The 23,672-nt window shown below is 35.8% G+C and overlaps 3 protein-coding genes and 1 non-coding gene across 4 annotated transcripts in view; 3 read left to right on the top strand and 1 right to left on the bottom strand.

Annotated features, from left to right (window-relative positions):
* The window catches only part of mthfd1l (methylenetetrahydrofolate dehydrogenase (NADP+ dependent) 1 like), a 45,920-nt gene extending 34,772 nt beyond the window's left edge, over positions 1-11,148 (bottom strand). The window contains exons 1-12 of the mRNA XM_028439200.1: positions 11,081-11,148; positions 8,365-8,606; positions 6,550-6,634; positions 6,345-6,395; positions 6,195-6,248; positions 4,226-4,350; positions 3,962-4,062; positions 3,044-3,180; positions 2,314-2,425; positions 1,433-1,482; positions 1,256-1,353; positions 416-589 (exon numbers count right to left, since the gene is read on the bottom strand). Of these exons, the coding sequence (XP_028295001.1) occupies positions 416-589; positions 1,256-1,353; positions 1,433-1,482; positions 2,314-2,425; positions 3,044-3,180; positions 3,962-4,062; positions 4,226-4,350; positions 6,195-6,248; positions 6,345-6,395; positions 6,550-6,634; positions 8,365-8,588 (1,211 nt within the window). The 5' untranslated portion in view covers positions 8,589-8,606; positions 11,081-11,148. The remainder of the gene's footprint in view (positions 1-415; positions 590-1,255; positions 1,354-1,432; positions 1,483-2,313; positions 2,426-3,043; positions 3,181-3,961; positions 4,063-4,225; positions 4,351-6,194; positions 6,249-6,344; positions 6,396-6,549; positions 6,635-8,364; positions 8,607-11,080) is intronic.
* stx11b.1 (syntaxin 11b, tandem duplicate 1) lies at positions 10,967-15,171 on the top strand. Its single transcript, XM_028439201.1, has 2 exons — positions 10,967-11,330; positions 14,001-15,171. The coding sequence occupies exon 2, from the start codon at positions 14,011-14,013 to the stop codon at positions 14,932-14,934; it is 924 nt and encodes a 307-aa protein (XP_028295002.1). The 5' UTR covers positions 10,967-11,330; positions 14,001-14,010; the 3' UTR covers positions 14,935-15,171.
* A 2,176-nt stretch (positions 15,172-17,347) lies between these two features.
* On the top strand, positions 17,348-20,596 carry LOC114457890 (syntaxin-11-like). Its single transcript, XM_028440025.1, has 2 exons — positions 17,348-17,449; positions 19,701-20,596. Exon 2 carries the CDS (start codon positions 19,706-19,708, stop codon positions 20,594-20,596), a length of 891 nt encoding a protein of 296 aa, XP_028295826.1. The 5' UTR covers positions 17,348-17,449; positions 19,701-19,705.
* A 2,678-nt stretch (positions 20,597-23,274) lies between these two features.
* Positions 23,275-23,357, top strand: trnal-uaa (transfer RNA leucine (anticodon UAA)). Its single transcript has one exon. It is a non-coding gene; the product is annotated as a tRNA-Leu (tRNA).
* The last annotated feature ends 315 nt before the right edge of the window (positions 23,358-23,672 follow it).

The raw sequence follows: 23,672 nt of genomic DNA, 5'->3' as shown, positions 1-23,672 counted from the left end.
TCAGCCACCAGAGCATGTCATTGCACTGTTTAAGCGGGAGTAACGATCCCTTAGGAGAGCTTTTCTTCTCTGCTTCAATGTCAGAGTTGGAACGGTTGCCCCCCTGCAGTCACAGACTTTTTCTTAACTGTTTTTATCCTCTTTTTGTGAACAAAAGAAGTTTATATCGACATCTTTGCATTTTTCCTGTTTTTTTAAGAGCAACCAAAAGCAGCACAAGTTGTCATTTTGACTGAAAAAGATGCTAAATGATCTAAAAAGCTGCTAAATGATCTAAAAATCAGGCTGAATACTTCACTCTAACAGAAAACAATGGGATGGTCTGTGATTTTAGGCCAAACTTGTTAAAACAGTGGAGAATCTCTTTCTAGAAACAAAATGATTGACATGCATTGACTAAGAGAGATTCACTCACCCTGCGACCAGTACATACTTCCCATCAGGCTGGGAGTTGAGGCGCTCCAACAGGGAGAGTCGGACCTTAGCTTTGCTCCTGCCGTAAACCTCGAGCTCTTCTGGCAGCAAACCGATCTCCTCAGCGAGATGATTTACAGGCTTGGCTGTTTGAGCTCGGGATATCTGCAGGTCACTGGGAACATCACAGGAAATCAACCAAACACCTTTTAACCATCAGTTATTGTTAAATTCTGTATTTTTTTTCTGCCAATTCTTAACCAATTTACACCATTCAAAAATCAAAGCATTCTGCTGCTTAGTGACAATAATATCTAAATTATAAAATGCCAACTCTTTTAATTTAAGGTGTTATACAAATTAAGCTACTTTTGCAAGCCTTAGAGTGCTTGATTAGGTCTGCTAGAGTGTGACAGCTGCAGCTCATGAATTTTAATTGAATATAAAAGATAAATATATACAGCTTTTATCCTGCAGCTACAGCCGCAAGTTGTAGCCTAACATGTTGCTACAATCTTCCTTTTTCTTAAAATTACACTTTTAGTGGGAATGCTTAACATTCTACCTTTCTTCGAGCATTCATCATGAGGAACCTGGTTCCGTTCTGTAACCTTGACTCTAAATAAATGTTTAAGTCCTTAATGAATTAACGTAATGCTGTTTATTCTCTGTGAATACTGCCTACAAATATCTAGGCTTTTGCAAACGTGTACAAACTTGTGTTCATTAAAAATAAACACGTACAGCCGAATTAGTTGGTAATTCTTTTTCAGCATTGCCACTTGCATTGTCGTGGCAATGCACCTTTTTCTAGTTATTATTATTGTTTTTTATCATTTACCTTGGCACAGGGGTCAACGGCTGCAGCTTGAGACTACGCAGCCGCCAGGGTTTGTACTGCTGCTCCTGGAGCCACCGAGTGCAGCTGCGCACAACATTCTGCCGTACAATAAAGGAAAAGAGAGAATGAAGGGAAGAGAGAACAAGGGAACCGACTGCACGATGTAAAAAGATGTACCTGTGCTCTGTAAGCTGCTGAAAGCTTCATTAACTCCATGACATCTTCATCTACAGAAAACACAACGGATGCTTGATCAGAATACACGCCAATATTTGACATACCAATGTATGTGATCTGAGCATCACATGATCAACATTCATGTCAGCATTTAAAATAATGACCAATCTGAGCATTAACACAGGAAACAACAAAGGGTTTGTGTATTTCTGTTGTTGTTGTTTCATATACTTTAGAGACGTTTTGTATATTATTGTTGTTTTGTGTGTTTTTGTAGTCATTTTCTGTATTTTTGGTGTAATTGTGTAGTCATTTTGTGATTTTGTTCTGTAATTGTGTGTTTTTGGGGTTTTTTGTCATCATTTTGTGAATATTTATTGTTGTTTTGTGTATTTTTGGTCTGATTTTGTGTGTTTTGGAGTAGTTTATGTGTACCTTTGGTGTCTATGTATATCTTTTATGATTTTTTAGAGAAATTATTTATCTTATGTGAGCATTTTTCAGTCATTTTGTGTGTTTTTGGAGTCATTTTGTGTTTTTGGTCTGATTTTGTGTGTTTTTGCAATCATTTTGTTTGTACTTTTGGTGTTGCGTATATTTTTCAATGATTTTTTTTCTTCATATTTTTGTCCGTCTTGTGTGTTTTTCAAGCAAATTTGTGTATTTTTCTGTCATTTTGTGTGACTTGGAGTCATTTATGTGTGCTTTTGGTGTCGATGTGTATCATTTTCAATGATTTTTTTTGTTCGTCTTGTGTGTTTTTGGAATAAATTTGTGTATTTTTTGCATTAAATGAAAAATCCTTCAGGTTTATTCCTAATTTGATCCAAAACCTTAATTTGTAATGTCATCAAATTAGGCTGATAACAAGACAGAAATACCTGTCTCCAGATTTGTCTCGCAGCAGATCATGACGACTCCCAGGCGACCCCAGTTTGGAGGAATGTCCACATTTCCTGCGTCCAACAGGACGACAGCATCTGCCTGAGCTGCCTGAACATTGGAGGAAAGGAGCAGATTAAAAAAAAAAAAAAGAAATACAAGATTCAGAAGTGAAGTCAGTTAAAAAATAGCTTTTATGACTTCAGGTATATTTTTAAAAGGGAAACACTGACTCCATGTGATGAGATGCCAACACTGCATATATATTTTTGTATCCTTTTTCACATATTTTTGTTGTTTTGTGCATTATGTTTAATTTTGTGTCATTTTAGAGTCATTTTGTGCATTTTTTTTTAGTATTTTCCTGTTATTTTCTTTGCTTTAATTTTCAGTTAATTATCTGTAGTTGTCGTGTATTTTTGTGGAGTAATTTTATGTATTTTTTGTAGTTTTTTTTTCTGTAATTTTGTATGTTTTTTAGCAGTCAGTGTATTATTTTTATTTGGTGTATTTGTATATTATTTTTGTGTTTTTTGTTTTTTTATGTATAATTTTTGTGTGTTTTAAATTTCTTTTTGGATACTTATTCAACATATTTTTGCTGTTTTGTGTATAATGTGTAATTTCGTGTGTTTTTGGAGTCATTTTGTGCATTTACGTGTTTCTTTTCTAAAAGCCATATCGTTAATTTAATTAATAACTTACAATTCCATTATGAGGACATCTCACCTCTCTCTCCAGGCTCTTTGAGTCCCAGTGACTCTTCGCTGTCACCATTCCACGTCTTTCAATCAGGCACTGCAGGACGAGCCTAAAGGGACTTTCTCCACCAACCAGTAGCACCGTTTTTCCTTCCAATGAATCCTCTGAAAACAGACAAAGGCAACCAAATATTTATTGTTTTTATAATCAACCTCTTCAGTCCCAACGGACTCTGATTGGCCAGGGCTAAAGCCCGCCCCCATAGTGTTTGACATCACCAATTTCTACAAACTCTGAGCTTTACAACGCTGTGTCAAGCATTCTGATTGGTCAAAGCATTGTTGAATAACACCCATGCGTAACCGCAGAAATAGCATTATGCATGGCACAGCAGAAATCTGAATAAAAATGTGTATGTGTTCATTTCAAGCCAAACTGTAACATCTAGTGGTCACACGTAAGACTACAAATGATTGGAATCAATTTTACAATATTACAGTTACACACTGGTTGTGGCAGAGTGGATTCTGCCTGAACTTTTTTGTACAAAAACACATGCACATTTGGTATATTGTTTATTATTATCACCAAACTTGCTGCAGTTGATGTCCATACACTGCTTCAATTATTTGTGCTTTTATAGCCTTCCCTACTGAGAATTGGCTTTATATTTGATGTAATTATCTAGGTTTTTTGGGCTTACTACAGATTTCTGCATTTAAAACATGATTTATTGTCACTCAGTATCATATATTTCCAAAATGTCATACTATCTGTAACCACTAAGGGTCCTACTTTAATCTGAACAAAGATCAGCCATGTAGGTCATGTAGGAGCTTAGAAAAACGTTATTTGTCATGGGTATGTGATTTTAGGAGAAAAGTGGCTGGGGCTTAACAGGTGAAACCAGGAAGGGAACTCAAATCTTTTGCTGCAGAAAATTACCTTGATTTTCCAACAGATGTAAAACTGCGCTGGCCAAAGGTGGCACAAAACCAGTGCTTAGGGGACCTCGCACCAGTTTACCCGTATTCCAATCAGAAATCCTACACACATAAAACAACAATAAATTATTGTTAGCAATGATAAAAATATTAAAAAAAAAGAAAAGTCTTGCATTTTAAATCAAGCCCCGTGCAAAAACAAAAACATTTGAGTAAATCCTTTAAAAGCCTGCGCTGACACTGCAGTTTTTGGGGTTTTTTTTACCCATCAACGTCCTTCTCTGGTTTCAGTGAGTTCAGCACTCGATTAGTGAGGGCAGCTGGTGGAAGATGGAGGTAAACCCCATGAACCCTGGGGTCATCGTTCAGTTTCAGCAGCTCCTCTAGAATCTACAAATGGACAAAACATCTACAGTAAGGAGTAAGACCTCATCTGATCTTAAACAAAATTAAACCAACACCTTTGCAGAGGTAGGAAGCAGGTAAAAGCATCTCAAAGCATGACATGTCAAATAAAAACAGAACAAATATAGAGCAGTGGATCAGTAGAGCAGCTCAGAGTTCTCCTGAGGCCACGGATCAGATCGTATTTCAGCTCAAATGTCTGATTTATTTTCAGGAATGTCTTCTTTACGTAAGGATGATGCCACACACTGAAGACCAAAAACGGAAAACTTTTATCACAACAGGGGCCACAAAAAAGTGATTTTATCTGATCTGAGGGCCACATGATCAACATTTATCTCAGCATTAAAAATAATGACCAATCTGAGCATGAATAGAAGAAACAACTGAATAAAAGGGTTTCGTGTGTTGTTGTCGTTTCATATACTTTCACGGAATATGTGCGTGTGTTGTGTGTGTTATTGGGGTCATTTTAAGTGTCTGTTGTTTTTGGTGTGATTGTGTCTTTTTGTTGTTGTATTGTGTGTTTTTGTAGTCATTTTGTGTACACTTATTGTTGTTTTGTGTATTTTAGGTCCGATTTTGTGTTTGTTTAAGTCATTTATGTGTATTATTGGTGTAAATGGTGAATATTTTTGTAATAATTCATTGCCTTATGTATTTTGGGAGCTCATTTGTATATTTTTGCTGTTTGGTGCATTTTTCTGTTATTTTCTGTATTTTTAGTCTGATTATGTACTTTGGTTCTCAATTTTTTTGTGATAATTAATTGTCTTGTGTTTATGGAGTACATTTTTGTATTGTTGCTAATTGGTGATTTTTTTCTGTTATTGTTGGGCTCATTTTCTGTGTTTTTGGTCAGATTTTGTGGGTTTCTGCAGACATTTTGTATATTTTTGTTATTGTTTTGTGTGTTTTTAGAGTCCTTTTGTGTATATTTATTGTTGATTTGTGTATTTTTGGTCTGATGTTGTGTGTACTTTTGGTGTTATGTATATTTTTCATGTGTTTTTGCTGTTTGGTGTGTTTTGCAGTCATTGTGTGTCATGTATATTTTGCAATGATTTCCCCCATACTTTTGAATCCATCTTGTGTGTTTTTGGAGTAATTTGGTTAATTTCTCTGCCGTTTTGTATGTTCTTGTTCTTACTTTGTGCATACTTTTGATGTTATGTATATTTTGTTTATGATTTCTTCATATTTGTGTATTTTTCTGTCATTTTGTGTGTTTTGGAGTCATTTATGTCTACTTTTGGTCTTGATGTGTATAATATTCAATGTAAAATTGGAATACATTTGTGTATTTTTGCTGTTTGATGTATTTTTTTCTCATTTTTTATGTTTTTGGTTTGATTTTGTGTGTTTGGGGTCTAAATTTGTGTGTTTTTGCAGTCATTTTTGGGTCATTATGTATATTTTATTATTTGTGTATCTATTTGTGTGTTTTAGGAGTAAATTTGTATATTTTTCAGTCATTTTGTTTGTTTTTGGAGTAAATTTGTATATTTTATTGTGTGCTTTTGGAGTCATTTTGCGTTTATTTCGAGGCCACACAAAATCAGACTGATGGCCACTTGTAGCCCCCGGGCCACCAGTTGCCAATGCCTGCTGTAGAGTCCCCCCCCCCCTCCTTGGACTCAGTTACATTATGTTATAATAACAGGAGGAAAGAAAGTCCAATATCACAGTGAGTGAGTGAGGCAAACAGGAAGGAATGGCTGTGATTACTTCATCTAATAATGATCAAATGTTGCACAAAAGGTGAACCATGTTCTGACATGTTTAAATATGGCAGAATAGATGATTAATAATAGGTTCTTTTCACTCACTTCATCCTCTGTACAGTCCTTTCCCAGGCAAATCTGAGTCACATTCAATCCCATCTTTGGACAAAAAAAGACAAAGTTTATAGTCGCAATATCTTTAAAATTTTGAGATAATACGACAAATAAATAAATAAAATGATTATATAACATCACCTTGCCTGCCATTTTCTTATTGATCTCCAACACGCTGTCATCTTCACCTAACTTTAAGATTAAGAAAAGGGAAAACTTTGAGGGATCACAACTTAGTGACATCACACATTATATAAAACAGATGAAGTTCATGATGTGGCTCAAATAAAATAAATGTGATATTAGGTTTTAACAAATTAAAAAATGCCACTCCAACGTTGTGTACCTGTAGAATGGCCAAAGATGGCTGAGTTGCTGGATTATTTTTCTGCAGAGTGACGACGGCTTCCTTCGTACTCTGCACCACTTCCCTGTCAAAGTGAATGAACACATCATTTAGATATAGTTCAAGTTAAAGCTGCATAAAGACATTGCATTGCATTGTGGGATGTGGAGTCCTGTAGACTGATGCATAGAACTTAGTTTTCTTACTTGATTCTTAGAGTGATTTCTTGTGTTTCTTTGCCAGACAAAGAGGACAGTGAGTGGGACGTCACTTTAGCAGCGTTTTTAGTTGCAAAACAAATGGATTAAAATAAATAAATAAATCAATGTGCGTGTTTGTCACTGTGCGTGTCAAGAGATAATATAGAAACCAGTCCAGGCTGTAGCTCAACAGATCAATATTTTCACTATTTTTTTTCTTGCAGTTTAATACACAGCATTGAAAATAAATGAAAACTTTCCAAAAAATAAATAAATTTAAAAAAAAAGGACATGGAGATCACTTAATCTCATAAATATACAAGTGACAAATGAGTTCAATGTGATTAGTTTGTCCAACAGTTTATTTTACAAGTGAACACCCTACTTTTAGGATTTTATTTGTAATTTAACTTTTAGCAATTTGGCAAAATGATTGTGTTTTTGTTGTTGTTTGTTGTGTTTTTGTAGTAATTTTTCTGTATTTTTGTGTGTTTTTCATGTCATTTTCTATATTTTTTGTGTGTTTTTGTGGTCAGTTTGTGAATTTTTCTGTAATTATGTGTGTTTTCAGAGTCATTTTGTGTATATTTGTTGTTATTTTGTGTATTTTTGGTCTGAATGTGTGTGTTTCGAAGTCATTTAGGTGTACTTTGGATATCAATATGTATATTATATATATATATATTTTTTAATTCGTCTTGTGTGTTTTAGGAGTAAATTGTGGATTTTTGCTGTTTGGAGTATATTTCTGTCACTTTATGTGTTTTGGAGTCTTTTTGTGTCTTTTTGGAGTCATTTGGAGGATTTCTTTTGGTTTTTAGTTTACAAATTTGTAATTGAAATTTTAGGATGATCCAGTTCAGGTTAATAAAGCATATTTTTTACACAGCAATGAAAAATGTTTGTTTCTTACAAAATATGTAAGAAACAAGAAACCAACAATATCCAAGCAGTAAGTGACAGATATCAGTCCCAACAGGGTCTTCATTTTAAAGGTTCTAGATTTGTGACCAATTTCTATTTAATTAAGGAAATTGTTATGTAATAATTTGAGGAAAATAATAAAACGTTTGACTTTAACATTAAAAATGACTGCAATCATGCAATATAAGCATCAGGAAAACTGTGATCGCCTGCAAATATTGAGTTTCATTTACACAATAAGTAATGTTTTCTGTCATTTTTATTTTCTCCTGCGGCCCGAATTGGATACTCCAAAGGGCCGGATTTGGCCCCCGGGCCTTGTGTTTCACACGTGTGATATAGATTTTATGGAGAAATCTATGGTGTCGTGTGGGAGGAGCTACGATAGACACACTGACATACATTAATCACAGAAATGTAAACATTAAATCAATAACGCAGCGGCAGTAAATAGAGTAACCTGGAAACTGATCCAATCACATGTTTCTCATGCGTTTTATTTTGGTAACATCAGGAAGTAGTTACATCATCTGTCGGCGCCTTTTGATCTTTATCCTAAACACGTGCTGAACCACCTGGAAGTCCCTGGTTAATAAATCATCACCAGTAGACGAATTTATACAGGTTTAAAACGTGTAAATATGACATTATTAATGTATCTTTAAATATGTTGACGGTTCTTCTTCCTCACCTCACAGAGAAGTCCGAGTCCGCTTCTTCTTCTTCTTCTTCCGGGGAAAGTTTCTCAAACTTGCCGGTGGTTAGTTTGGCTCTGGTCCCGGTGCTGGAAGTAGCGCTGGCTGCTCGGAGGACCAGCCGGCTGTGGGCACCTCCAGCCCGGACACATCTACGCGGAAACACGGGGAAACTGCTCCGGAGAGCAGCACACACGCCGCGGATCAATACAACCCTCATAGTCGCTCCTCTTGGTTTCTATTCGATAAATAAATAAAAAAATAAGATAATAAACTTGACTTAAAGCTAGTCTAATGAGGTAGTAGTCAGTGTGTGAGCATCAGAAACAGTTAAAGGAGGGTCACACACACACACAGTGATGATGGAGCTATGGTGACTTCACGGACCCTGGGAAATATGAACACTCTCCAAAACTTCAACAGAACACAACACAAGCGACGCAAAATTACAAATTGTAAAGAAGCCATTATAAAACAAGAGTTGTTTTAGTTTTTTTTTTTTTTTTTTTTGGTTGTTGTTTTTATTAAACAATTTGTTCTTCCTTGTGCGGTCCCAAAGTAAACACACATAAATGACTCCCAAAAACATTTAGGCAGTGGCTATCCGTACGGTTACCGTATCAATATACCGACATTCTATCCGTACGTAGCGCCCCTATTTGGCCAGTTTAGGTCACGTGATAGGTCAGTCATTGGTCAGTTTAAGTCGCGTGACTAAGACTAAATCTTACCCTAACTCTAAAAATTGTTACAATATTGAGTTATAACCTAACTCTAACCCTTACCCTAAGACACTACGTACGCGGACTTGGGTAACCGTACCAATAGCACGGAGGGTTGTCCGTACGGCAACTGTACCAATAGACACTTTCAAACATTTAAAAAAGGCATGGCTATCCGTAAAGTTACCGTATCAATATACCGACAATCTATCCATACGAAGCGCCCCTATTTGGCCAGTTTAGGTCATGTGACTAAGATTAAACCTTACCCTAATCCTAAAAATTGTTGCGATATTGGGTTATAACCTAACCCTAAAGCTAATGCTAACCCAAACCCTAAACCTAATGCTAACCCTAAAATTAATGCTAACCCAAACCCTAAAGCTAATGCTAACCAAAATCCTAATGCTAACCCTAAAGCTAATGCTAACGCAAACCCTAAACCTAATGCTAACCCAAACCCTAAACCTAATGCTAACCCAAACCCTAAAGCTACTGCTAACCCAAACCCTAAACCTAATGCTAACCCAAACCCTAAACCTAATGCTAACCCCTAACCCTAAACCTAATGCTAACCCTAAACCTAATGCTAACCCTAAACCTAATGCTAACCCTAACCCTAATGCTAACCCTAAACCTAATGCTAACCCCTAACCCTAAACCTAATGCTAACCCCTAACCCTAAACCTAATGCTAACCCCTAACCCTAAACCTAATGCTAACCGTAAAGCTAATGCTAACCCAAACCCTAATTCTATCCCTAAACCTAATGCTAACCCCTAACCCTAATGCTAACCCTAAACTTAATGCTAACCCCTAAACCTAATGCTAACCCTAAACCTAATGCTAACCCCTAACCCTAAACCTAATGCTAACCCTAAAGCTAATGCTAACCCAAACCCTAATGCTAACCCTAACCCTAATGCTAACCCTAAACCTAATGCTAACCCTAAACCTAATGCTAACCCTAACCCTAAAACGCTATGTACATGTACTTAAGTAATCGTACCAAAAGCACTGGGGGTTGTTCGTACGGCAACCGTACAAATAGACACTTTCTTTAAAAAAAATGACCAAAAAAATACACAAAAAAGACAACAAAAATACTCAAGAAAACTGCAAAAGAGATGAATGTACACATCACATTTTATGACAACTAAAAAACACAAAAGGACTCAAAAAATGCTTAAGACTGCAAAAAAAAACCACAAGACAAACAAATACACAAGATTACTGTTAAAAATACACAAGACGACTGCAAAAATACACAAAGACAACAAAATACACAAGGCAACTCCAAAAGGACAGAAAAATACATGAGACGACTGCACATACACAACAAAAATTCATAAAATGACTGCAAAACACACAAAATTACTCCAAAAATATACAAAACGACAAAAAACAAAACCAAAAAAACCCTAACCTTTTCTTTTTTCTCGTATTTATATTTTTTATTGAACAATATTTTTGGGGATTTAATAATGTAGACATGGATGTCATATCCATAATATGGCACAAATACAATAAATAATAATAAAAAAAATCAGTAAATTTAATTACTCATCTGAATAATAATAATAAAAAACATTTTCAAGTGGTAAATAAAACAATATTTTAGGAGTTTTTTCTTTTCATGCAAAACATTTTTGATTGAATCATTTTTCTTTTAATAAAAAAAGCACAATTTTATCTGCATATAATTCGTTCCTTAAATAAAAAAGTATTTTTGCTAATGCTCCCAATGCTACAGGTGTGTCTCCAACACACACCCACTAATGATGGGGGCGGGGCTTCCTATCAACTGACGTCAGATCACGTGTGCACAGATTTTTTAGCTCTGGAGGGTTCAGGTCTTTGGCTTCAAAGGCTTCTTTGATCCCAATTTAAACCTTTGAAAAGCCACAGTAAGTTAAATGTCAGATGTGCAGTAGTGATGATGGAGTGAAATGGTTTTTTTACAGTTGTGTTTTTATCTGAATGTCCTCACCTGTGGCTGCAGCTGTAGCCTACCTCTACCTGCACAGGTCTGAGGTGGATCCTTCTCAAAGTGGCCCAGCTTCATTCCTCAGCTCCTCATCACACACACAGCGAGCCACAGTTGATCAGCGACTCAACAAAGTTCACATGAACAAGCTTTTCATCTAAAAATAGAAAGTATTCTGCTCAGAAACTATGGAATGTTGCTGATTTATCATTAGAAATACATTTTAATATCTGTGGACGTCCGAACAAACCAGGTAAGAATCCGCTCTGTTTTAATTACTTTATCTCATCAAGTTGTCAGAAGAATTTAAAGAAAATACCACAAGTAAATTACAGTTAAACATTTTATTGTGTGTGAAGGAGTTAAGTGGGAATGTTTTTGTTTCATATTTGGTCATGTAAACACATTTTAGGCATGTGGTAAAGCAGATATTAATCCATTTTGGTTCAATTATGTATACTTGAATTTTAATGACAACAAAAACACAAAAATTACAACAAAAATACACAAAATAACTCCTAAAGCACTCCTAATGACAGCAAAACACACCACACAAAAAAAATATATATATATATACAAAATGACAAAAACATACAATACATATATATTTAAAATGAAGCAATATTTTTGGGGATTTTATAATAAAAACCTAAATTACATACCCTTAAGATAAGGGTCTTTGTTATTTGACTAGCTTTGTCTCAACAAATTTAAAGAAAATACCACAAGTAACTTGTAGTTAAACATTTTTTGTGTGTAAATGAGTGAAGTGGGAAGTGTTTTTTGTATTTGTTTTTCCATATTTGGTCACGTAAACACATTTTTAAAAAGGAAAACACACATTTTGGAAATCTGGTAAAACAGACGTTAATCAACCTTGGGTAATTGTCTGCTTAAGTATACTTACATTTTAGTGACAAGTAAAAAAACACAAAATAAAATAAAAATGTACAAAATGACAAGAAAAACACATATATAACGTATTGTTTTTTCCTATATTATTATATTTTTTAATTGAATTCATATTGAAAACATAAATGTCATACCCATAAGGTAAGTATCTCGAGGTGTTGCCAGAATAATTTATAGAAAATACCACAAGTAACTTATAGTAAAAAAATAAATAAATAAAATTAAGTGGGAAGGTTTTTATTTCATATTTGGTCATGTAAACACTTTTTATTTAAAAAAGAAAATGCAAAACAACTCCAAAAACACACATAATATAAGAAACATACACAAAACGACTCCTTAAACACACAATATAAAAAGAAAAATATACAAAATGAACAAAAAAATACACCAAAAATGACAAGAAAAATATACTAAAACATCTTGTTTTTTCTTACATTAATATTTTTTTTAATCAAAGCAATATTTCTGGGTTTTTCATAATGAAAACATAAATGACATACCTTTAAGTTAAGGATCTTCTCTGTTTGACTAACTTTGTCTGAACAAGTTTACCACAAGAAACTTTGAGTTGAACGTTTTTGTGTGTAAAAGAAATGAAAGTGGGACGTTTTTTTATTTATTTTTTTCTTTTAATTGGTCATGTAAACATAAAAAAAAAAGAACTTTGGTTCAGTTGTCTCCATGAGTTTACTTACATTTAAATTTTAAGCACTTTCATCAAATAACATCTCTAAAACAATGTAAAGTGAACTAAAATAACTCATCAATATTGATTAAATAAATAAATAAATAATGAAAATGTCATTTGGCTTATAATGGTGACCGTAGGAGGTGCTGAGATATAAAATGAATATGTTTGGTGTTGTGACTAAAGTCTGAATGAATGTCTACGTGATGACATCACACTGATCATTAGTTGAAGAACTCGTTTAGTGACGAGCAACACCTTCGACTGTTTTCTTACTTAAAGGAACCTGTTGGGTGAGAGTTGGACCAATAAGAAGAATAAGAATAGTTTCCAGACGCGACAGATAAATGATAAAGTGGGAGTGTTTTAAACTTGTTGGATTTTTCACGTAGACAGGCGTCACTAAAATTGATCTATTTACCCACTTATCGTCACCGATGTTTGTTTGTTTGACTTTTAGCAGGATTACTGATTTATTTTTTAACTGCACTGAGTTTCATCCAGATCAGATCCAGATTTTATTTTCATTTGTTTTTTTTTATTTGGGGGTGTCCATACATGTGGACCTACAGTATAGTTATTGATGGGAATAGAATTTTCAATCAGAAATATACAAAAACGACTACAAAAATACATATAGTTTTACACAAAATGACAACAAAAACACACTTTATGACTCCCAGAAAACATCCAGAAAACAACAATAAACTCACACAAAATGAGGAATAAATGTGCAAAATGACAGCAAAAACACACAAAATGATGAGAAAAATGTGCAAAAATGCAAAAAAATCACTTCATAATCACACAGAACAATAACAAAAACACGCTTCACCCCCAAAAAACAAATGGAAAACAACAACAAAGACACACAAAATTAGAGGAAAATACACAAAATGACAACATGAACACACAAAATGACAAAAATATTCAAAACCACATTAAAGAATTTACAAAATGACTCAATGACTCCAAAAACACACTTGATGACCCCCCCCATCAAAGAAAAAACAACAAAAATACACAAAATGACAACGAAATATGCAAAATGACTCCTAACACTAAAAAAAGATCTAGAAAAAAAACCCACAAAAGGACAAACATCGGCACAATGAACACAAAACCTTTATTTTTTCCTGTTAATGCTCAGACTGATCATTATTCTAACGAATGACATAAATGTTAATGATGTGAGTGCTGTTTTTTAACTGTATCAATCGTCTTTGCTCAAAAAAATATCAATTTCTAATTTATTGCTTGTAATGAATCCACATTTAATCCAATAATAATCAATATGTGGAACTTTTCCTTTTGTTCCAGCTGCACCACAATGAGGGACCGACTCAGTCACCTCCAGGATGTGTCTGTGAACTGCGTGGGGCCCATGGAGCAGATGGAGCCCATGGAGCAGATGGAGTACGCAGACTCCACCGTCTCAGACACCTTCAGTAACGTGGACCTGGAGGACGAGTTGCCCCATGAGGCCGTGGTGTTTGACAGCAGCCCCGTGCTGGCCGAGGTCTTCTCCCAGTCCCAGGACGTCCACAAAGACATCCAACTCATCCGACTGGAGGTCAAACGTCTCCGAGAACAGAACGCCCGCATGCTCCAGGGCGTCTCCACCATGAGCGCCATCAAAAGAGACTCCAACGCCATCGGCGCCGATATCAAGTCGCGGGCCGAAAAGATTCTGGCACGCCTCCACCAGATGGACAACACGGCTCAGAAGCTCAACGAAGTTCACGGTTCCAACTCGGCCGTCTCCAGAATCGCCCGAACCCAGTACGCCTGCCTCAGCAACGGCTTCCGCGACGCAATGTTCGACTACAACGAGGCGGAGATGAGCCACAGGAAGAACTGCAAAGCCCAGATCCAGAGGCAGATGGAGATCGTGGGGAGGGACGTGTCGGGGGAGGAGGTTGAGGAGATGATCGAGAGCGGCCAGTGGAACATGTTCACGGACAGTGTCGTGGTGGAAGGTAAAACGGCCCGGTCGGCGCTGTCCCAGATCGAGAAACGCCACCAAGAGCTGCTGGACTTGGAGAACCGCATCAAGGGCATCCACGAGATCTTCCTGGACATTGCTATGCTGGTGGAGGAGCAGGGCCCCATGCTCAACGAGATCCAGACCAACGTTCAGCAGACGGACGCTGGCATCCAACAGGCTCTGGTCAAACTGGGGCGAGCCAAACGTCACGATCGCAACAACCCGCTCAAAAAGATGTTCTGCAGTTGTTTTCCCTGTGTCGACTAATAACTGTACATATTCACAACAAATGATCTCGTACTTATCAATAGAATTCCAAAAGTCATTGGTGAATAAAGTTACTTTTTTAACAAAAACGTGGCCATGACTTGTTTAAGAACTCGCGACTAGAAAAATACACAAAATGACTCCAAAAACACACAACAATAACACATTTACAGCAATAACAGCAACTAAAATACACAAAATGACTGTAAAAATACAAGGAAAACCAAAAAACACACAGGACTACAAATATTTACCAAAAACAAACAAAAAAAAACAGCAGACAATACACAAAACGACACCAAAAATACACAAATGACAAAAAAATACACAAAACACACACAAATATATATATTCACAACAAATCATCTCGTACTTATTGGAATTCCAAAAGTCACTGATGAATAAAGTTACTTATTACAAACAAACGTAGCCATGACTTGATTAAAAAGTAATTGTGTTTTTTGACTGAAATATCTCAGTTGCATTTATAAATTCCACTGCAGACTTTACACAGTGAACTAATGAACATCGTTTGTGTAGCACAGATGTTCCCTGCTTTACAAACATCTGTTTAAAGGAATCCTACACAAAGGCTTGTGAAGTATGTGATGATAACTGTATGTCCAACTAAAATATGTTGTATTTCCAAAGATCCTTTTGTGTGTGTTTGTGTGTTTGTGTGTTTAAAGGACTTTTTTGGGGTCAAACTTAAAGTCAGCTTTTTGCTGACCTGCCACTAGTGGGAAATAAAAAAAATGCCTTGATTATGGGCGTGGCTCCTTGAATAATTAAGACACGCCTTTGTCACAGCAGCCCCGCCCCCACAGCGCTGCACGGTTCTGCATGGAGCTGTCAATCAAAACCCAAAAATAAAAACACTGTGCTTTGACGTTTCACATTTTATTAATTTGTTCCAAACGTGTTAAACAATTCGTAAACGCATTCAAAAGGAAAAACAAAAATGCGTAAATAAATAGAAAACATTATGCAATAGATATATATTAGGGAGTAAGTAGTGAGTAAGTAAGTAGTTTATTTATAAAGCGCTTTTTGCAGATAAAATCACAAAGTGCTGTACAGAGTTGTGGTAAAAGTACAAGTGCAACACAATAGAATAATAAAACAAGAGTGCATAAATATCATAAGAACAGCAACATTAAAGGATAAATTAAAATTAAAATCCAGTAACTAAAAGCTTTACTGTAAAGTGTAGGGATGACCGATACAACTTTGCCACTTCCGATACGATACTGATATTGATCTGATACGATATCCACAGGAATCCTACCTACTTTTATGACTTCTTTTGTAATTTTGAATGTTAGAAAAAAAACAATCGTCAGCAACAGAAGATATTTAAAAAAAAAAAACAACTATTAACTAATGGGTTACATACATTTGAACCGTAAACATAAGAATATTCTACAATCAAATAAGAAAAAATTAATAAACAATCTATATAAATCAATCAGATAAAAACAATGTAATGTTTCTCATATCAGAGATTTTTTTTATTTTTCTGCAAGCCGATATAATCAAATTCTCATTTTTTTGCTGATATTGAAAAAATCTACATAAATAATCGGATCAAATTTTGAAATAGACATATCTAAAATAAAATAAAACTATAACCATTGTACATCTCTATATACACTAAATTATAGACTCAAGAATACATATAATATTAGTATAACATGTAAACTAAGAACAAAAATAAGTAGAAATGTGCTTTTCATCTACTATTCAAAGAAAAGATGTTGCTCCATTTCAGATTAATATTCTTTAATTTTTTATTATTATTTTTGTATTTTAATTAATTAATTAATTTATTGCCACATACAACACAAACATAGACCATAGACAGTAATCTTAAACATTATAATACAGTAAGTGTGTGTGCATGTGTGTGTATAATATGTACTATAATAATGGTATTGTGCAATTAGAGGGTGAGGGGAGGAGTCAATAACAAGTTAATAGATTTAATCAAATTGAAAGAAGAGAGGGAAAATGAAAAAAAAAAAAAAGAATTTAATAAAATAAATAAAAAACAATAAAGAATATTCATCAAAATAAAAGACCCACTTTTAGGACCCTGACCCACCAGTTGAGAACCTTTGGGACAAGTCTCACTCACACCCTCGGAATTAAAATGATTCCTTTAGGTTCTCCCTGAAGAAATCCAATCATTCAGCACACACAGGTGTAATCAATGATGGTTGATTCTGGGAATATATATGAATTTATTTAGATTTATGTGTTCGATCAACTGAATTATTTTCTGTCTGAAAGTCTTTTTAAATCAAGCAGGTGAAAAACAAAACCTTCCCATTCAAGGAAATACTTTTTGCAATGAAATGCCAGAAAGTGTCACCTGAAGGTGAAGACACACACACACACACACACTCACACACTCACACAGAACAGGCTGGACGACACTTACTGACTCTGGTTAAATAAAACAAATGACACAATAAAGGATTTATTCATCTTTAGGTGGAAGCAGAAGACAGAGGTAAGACATTCAATGACTTGACTTTGTCAGACACATACAGTATATATTATATGTATAAAATATCAGCGAGCTCCTCCTGCACAAAAAGCAATAGAACTTCTGATAAAATCATGGCTATAAGGGATTAACTTTTAGAAAATGTTCTCTACACCAGAGGTTCTCAACATTTTCAGGACGCAACCCCCAAAATAAAGGTCCCAGAGAGCGGGGACCCCCACTGTAGCTGAAGGTGGTTGAACACAGACATGAACAGTGAAAGATGATATTTTAATCAGAAACAAAATGGATTAAAAGTGCCCAAAAATGGTAGAAAAATGTGGTGAAATGGGATTTTAAAAACCCCAGAAATTGGTTAAAAGTTGCACATTAGAGTGGTTATTGGCTTAAAAGTGGCAGAAATGGGGTTGGGTTAAAGTAGTTTAAAAAGTTGGAACAATTAGTTTAAACTGGCAAATAAGGGGCATGACAAATCATGAATGTGGATAAATTGACAAAATAAGCATGAAATATGATGAAAAGGTTAAAAGTGACTATAATGGGTCAACATATGGTGGTTTAAAAGTGCTGAAAATGTCCTGAAAATGTAAAAAATGTGCAGAAAAGGCTTTAAAATATAATGGAGAAGTGTCAGAAATTGGAGTAATGTCGCAAAAATACATTAAAAGGATCAAATATGTCTCAGGAAAAGTGATGAAAATAGGTTAACATATTACAAGTTTGTTGTAGTTGCAGAAAAAGGGTAAAAACAAGTTTCTTGAAAACATCTGGTGGTGACCCCCTCACAGTGTCTCACTGTGACCCCCAGGTTGAGAACCCCGGCTCTACATTATGACCAGCATGTGATGAACAGAAATAAACATGTTTTTATTTTATTTCTTCACTTCTTCACAGATCCCTGCACCATGGTGACCCTTGGCATAAGTTCTTATCTTTTCTTTCCAACAATGTTCTTCCTTCTTCCTTATTTTGAGACATTCCAGTCTCCAGTGAACCACTGTTCTGTGACTTCTCTCATTGTTCACATAAAAACCTGGCGTCATTGCAAACAGTGCAGTACTTATGTAACACACACGTTAACTAAATAGATTTTTTTTAATCTGATCACAGCATTTTGTATTTATTAGACTGTGCCCTGTAGCAAGTGTCAATATTTTCAAAATAAAGTTAAACGATACAGGCTGGTTTGATCTGAACTGGGCCGTAGATAGGCGTAACTTTAAATAATTGATGCTGGACAACCATCAATTTTTTTTAAAAGTTTCCTGTTTAATTCCTATGGGAAGTTTCTAACTTTGAAAAGACCCAGAATTTAGCAATTCTAATTGTAATGTTATGTTTTTTAATTGTAATACTTTGAATGGAAGCTATTATTTACTGATTGATTTGAGTCCAATAAATAATTCACAGGAAAAGTTTCTATTTTTTAATGTTCCCAAGCTTAAAGCTGCAGTATGTATAAGTAGAAAAAAAAAAAGAAAAGAAAAAGCTGCAGTATGTATGTTTTTTGTTTTTTTTTGTTTTATTTTTGGTTAATTTGCTCAAAAATCCATAATCACCTTTCAGGATATTGTAACCAAAAGTGTTCTGAGTGGACACTGAACTTTTTTCCTTCTCTTGGCTCTGTATAACAGCTTTAGAAATCCAGGAGCGTGACGCTAGATTTCTGAGATCTTTTTATAATGCTCCATGAGCTGTTTTGGGCATTACCAGTGGCTTCTTGACTGAAGTCAATTCGCGTTCATGTACCATCGATAGTAAAAGTGTAATGGCGGACATTCCAGCATCAGAAATCTCATTTGCCGCATTAGATACAATGGTTACATGGCAAAGCAAGAGGAAAAAGGAAGACTGACGTGGAGAAGCAACAGATTAAAAGCAAAAACATGTTTGAATGGACTGGACTTGACGGAGTTCTCTATAGCTGTGTTTCCATCACAGATGGAAAAATTGAAACCCAGCTTCTAACTCGGTATGTGGGGAGCGCGCAGTCCTCCCCACATAGTGAGTCAGAGAGAATGAGTGATAACAGACGGGATAAAGCGCTTGAAAGGTGGAGAGAATGTGCAATTCATGGCGCATTATTGTTTCTGTACAAGTCTCATGATTCTACATACTGCAGCTTTTAGTGAGAGATTTCTCGGGTTTTTTCGGTTACTGTTTGGCGGTTTTGAATGATTGAAGATGGAGTCAAGCTTCAGAGTTGTTTGTCATATTTTTTACAATGTACTGACAGTCTTTTCTTTTTGTTCAGGCAGAATGCGGGACATGCTGGAGAAGCTGCAGAACGTGAACGAGGAACGGGAGGACTCGCAGTCCGAGTCGGAATATGACGACAACGTGCCGGTCCTCCATCAGGCCGTGTTGTTTGAGACGTCGTCTGCTATCGATGACGTCCTGAAGGAGGCCCACTCCATACGTAAGGAGATATCCTTGCTCCACCTGGAGGTAGAACGTCTCACTGCACAGAACGAGCGCTACGGGACCTCAGTGCGCAGATTCAGTCTCCTCAAAAAGGACTCGGACTCCATCGGCAGAGAGATCCAGCAACGAGGCGAGGCTTTGTATTTCCGGTTACAGGCTCTGGGTAAGGAGAGTCGCTCTCTAGAGGAGAAGGAAGGCCCCAACACCGCCGTTAGCCGTATATCGCGCGTCCAGTACGACACGCTGAGCCGCGCCTTCCACCAGGTCATGAACGACTACAGCAAAGCGGAGGAGATGCAGAGGGACAAGTGTCGACAGAGGATCCAGCGGCAGGCCTCCATCCTGGGCACACAGATCACCGACGAGCAGCTGGACGTGTTGGTGGACAAAGGCGGCGAGGGGTGGATGGAGCTCTCCCAGAGCCTTCAGCCTTCGGCCGCCCACTCGTCCCACTGGGCCCTGAACGAGATCAAGGGCCGACACAAGGAGCTGGTGGAGCTGGAGGCCAGGATGAAGGAGGTGCACGAGCTGTTCCTGCACATGGCTCTGCTCGTGGAGGACCAGGGACAACTCCTCAATAACATCGAAGCACATGTGTGCGGCAGCCAGGATTATATCGAAAACTTCAACGTTCACGTTAAACGGGCCCTACGGTACAAGAGGAAAAACCCGTTTTTGCAATGTTGTCCTTGTTTACCGTGTTGGAAACACAACCAACTTGTTTAGAATACGAAAAGATTTTATTCAAGAGAAAACATTTTTTTTTTGTGGTGGTTGGGTTTCTCCTCTTTCTGTACCAATAAAATAAATAAATAAATACTTTTGTTACCTTTGGCCTGTTGCCTTTGTTTGACGTCATTCACCACGTTTCACCAGCTGGGTTTCCATAACAGATTTTTGCAAAATAAAAGCGATATTTCTAAATGTCGACAAAGACTTCGCTGCAGGAAGACGAATACTCAGAACCTCCTTAAAACACTTCACATTCCTTATTTGTTTCACGTCTAATGAGGCAGTGATGATTTTTGAAACTGTCGTCTCGTCTCGGTCTCGTCTTCTGTTTGCACGTATCACGTCATGTTTTCTCAGAGAGCAGTGGTCATGTGACCAGGTACGTCATGTTCTGTGACGTGTATTTGCGGTAAAAGTGTTTCCATAGCGCTTTTGCGACACATTTCAACATCAAAACATCTGAAATTCGTCTTTGTTAAAACGAAAAAACTTTTTATCGATATGAGTGTTTTTTCAAAATTCAACTGTTTCTTTACCAGTTTTTATCGCACTATTTAGATTTTGCGCATTTCCAAGGCTAATGGAAACACAGCTAATCTCATAAGCTGTTAAAACAGCATCTTCTAACCAAAGTGTCACATTAATTGTTGGAATATTTTAATCTCTAAACCCAGATTATTTGTATTTAATCCCAATTCTTGTGTTAATGATATATAATCATTGTATTGGTTTCTATGTTCACTTTTTATATCGTTTGTTTTCATCTTTGTTATAATTTCTGACTTGGAGCCACTGTAACAAAGGTTATTTGTAATTGCGATCAAATGTGTTCAAAAAGAAAAAAGTGTTATTAACAACAGTTAATTCTTAACAATTAACGTATCTTCAACCAACAATTTTACGAAAATATTTAACTCGAGAAAACATCCTTTGACCAATTATTAGCCAATTGAATCAATTATTTTAGGATTGCTGATATTAATACTTTGTATTTTTAAAATATGAAAGTTTCAATGTTAAATAAACACTGCTGTGAGAAAATAAATGTACGTAGTCACATGTCATTGCCTGTTCAACGGCTCATTTACTCGAGTCACATGAAACCGTCACATGTTCTGGTACAAAATTGGAGTCACAAGAGAAGAAACCGGAAGGGTTAATAAATGAGTTCCAACCTGCTGTCTGTAATCTTAAAATGGAAAGCTTGAGGTTAGAAGTCAACAATATTAAACTAATAATAAGTCTAGAGCAGGCGTGTTAAATTTATTTTAGTTCAAGGGCCAAACACGGACCAGTTCATCACATGTAGGACGTAGATTTTCGGCGGGAAAATGAACAATTTCAACATTAATGTGCTCAGGTTTGCATTTCCAGTTATAAATTAGACATTAAGTATAAAAAGGCATCAACAATATCTAAGTAATAAGTAACAGACACTTATATTTCTTTTGATTGATTTTTTGACCAAAGTGTATTTAATTTGGGGATTTTTTGTGGAATAATTTGAGAAAAATTGCATGATTTATGATTTATTTTTTTTAGTTATTTCAACAATTTACCACTAAATTATTTGGTAATCTACATTCATGTTTTTTGTCATTTTCACTTTCTCCTGCGGGCCGAATTGGAGGCTCTGAAGGGCCAAATTTGGCCCCCGGGCCTAAAGTTTGACACATATGGTCTAGAGAAAAGTTTATATATATATATAAAGTATCGTACTATCGTAAGGAGTGTTAAATGTACCAAAGACACAGAATGACAAAAAATGACTCATTAAAAATATGCGGAATGACACTAAAAATGTACAAAATGACAAGAAATACACTAAATGCAAAAGCAGAAAAGAACAAACGCGTACAATAGGAAAGAAACATATACAAAATGACACCAAAGACACACAAAATGAGAAAAAAAAAAAACGAGAATTAAGAAATATGCAAAATCAATACAACAGCACAATATGACAAACACACACATAATGTGGGAAAAGTATGACAAAAAAATGAATCCAAAGGGAGAAAACAACAAACACATATAAAAGAAGAGAAGAAATGTGCTAATTGACAACAACAAAAGCACTCAAAACAAGAATAAAAACACAAAATGACACGAAAATATACATAACAATAAAATATTTGCAAAACTCTGTACAAAAGCACAATACGACAACAAACACACACAAAAGTATGAAAAATGACAAGAAAAATATACAAATTGCCATTAAAAATAGAAGAATATTTGGAATGATCACTTTCCATGTTCTTTGGTAAAGGTAGTTCGTTAGCTTTGTGTTTTACATGGCGTTGATAGTGCATCGTGCAGCTTATGCTACTGTTTTTAGCATTAGCATTAGCACGCTAACTCCACGATCAACACTGTTCGCTGCTGGCCGTAGGTCGATAATCGTCATTTTGAATCATTCTTTTTAAACATAAATAAATACGACAAGAGCCTATACATGCATCGAGTCTCATGGGATTAGCAACGGTTGCGTTTTTTAAACACGGGGTAGCTGCTAAACGCTAACAGTTAGCATGTTAGCGTAGCAATAATCCTGAATCATCACTTTCTGGCTTTGTCTAAGATGCATGCGGTCCATAATATACATAATGTGAATAACAATCATCACTATAAACATGATTTATACATCGTTGTCGACCGTAATCGTGCGCACCAGGATGGCCGAGTGGTTAAGGCGTTGGACTTAAGATCCAATGGACGTATGTCCGCGTGGGTTCGAACCCCACTCCTGGTATTCCTTTTTTAGTCGCTTTTTAAAATGCCAAATAACATTTATTTTACTTCCATTAATATATGAAATACGAAACAAATAATTTTCTTGATCGGAAACACTATGAAGACTTATTGCATTCACTGAAGAAAAAAAAAAAAATTCGCTTAGTTTCTCTGATTTGATGAGATACATATAAGTAAATAAAAACATTTTGCCCTGTTTTTCTGTTTTTATCGGAAATATTTTTTGGTTTTTCGGAGTTGATGGCATTTCAGAAAAACCGAAAAACATTTCCTATATTACTTTCAATGAAAACAGATTTTTTTTTCTTTTTCT

This window comes from Gouania willdenowi, chromosome 24, assembly GCF_900634775.1.
Source record: "Gouania willdenowi chromosome 24, fGouWil2.1, whole genome shotgun sequence".
NCBI lineage: Eukaryota > Metazoa > Chordata > Actinopteri > Blenniiformes > Gobiesocidae > Gouania > Gouania willdenowi.
This window is presented reverse-complemented; position numbering and strand designations above follow the sequence as displayed.

What these genes read in the sequence shown, in the direction of transcription:
- stx11b.1 (XM_028439201.1), top strand. Translation starts at nt 14,011, where the DNA reads ATGAGGGACCGACTCAGTCACCTCCAGGATGTGTCTGTGAACTGCGTG.
- LOC114457890 (XM_028440025.1), top strand. Translation starts at nt 19,706, where the DNA reads ATGCGGGACATGCTGGAGAAGCTGCAGAACGTGAACGAGGAACGGGAG.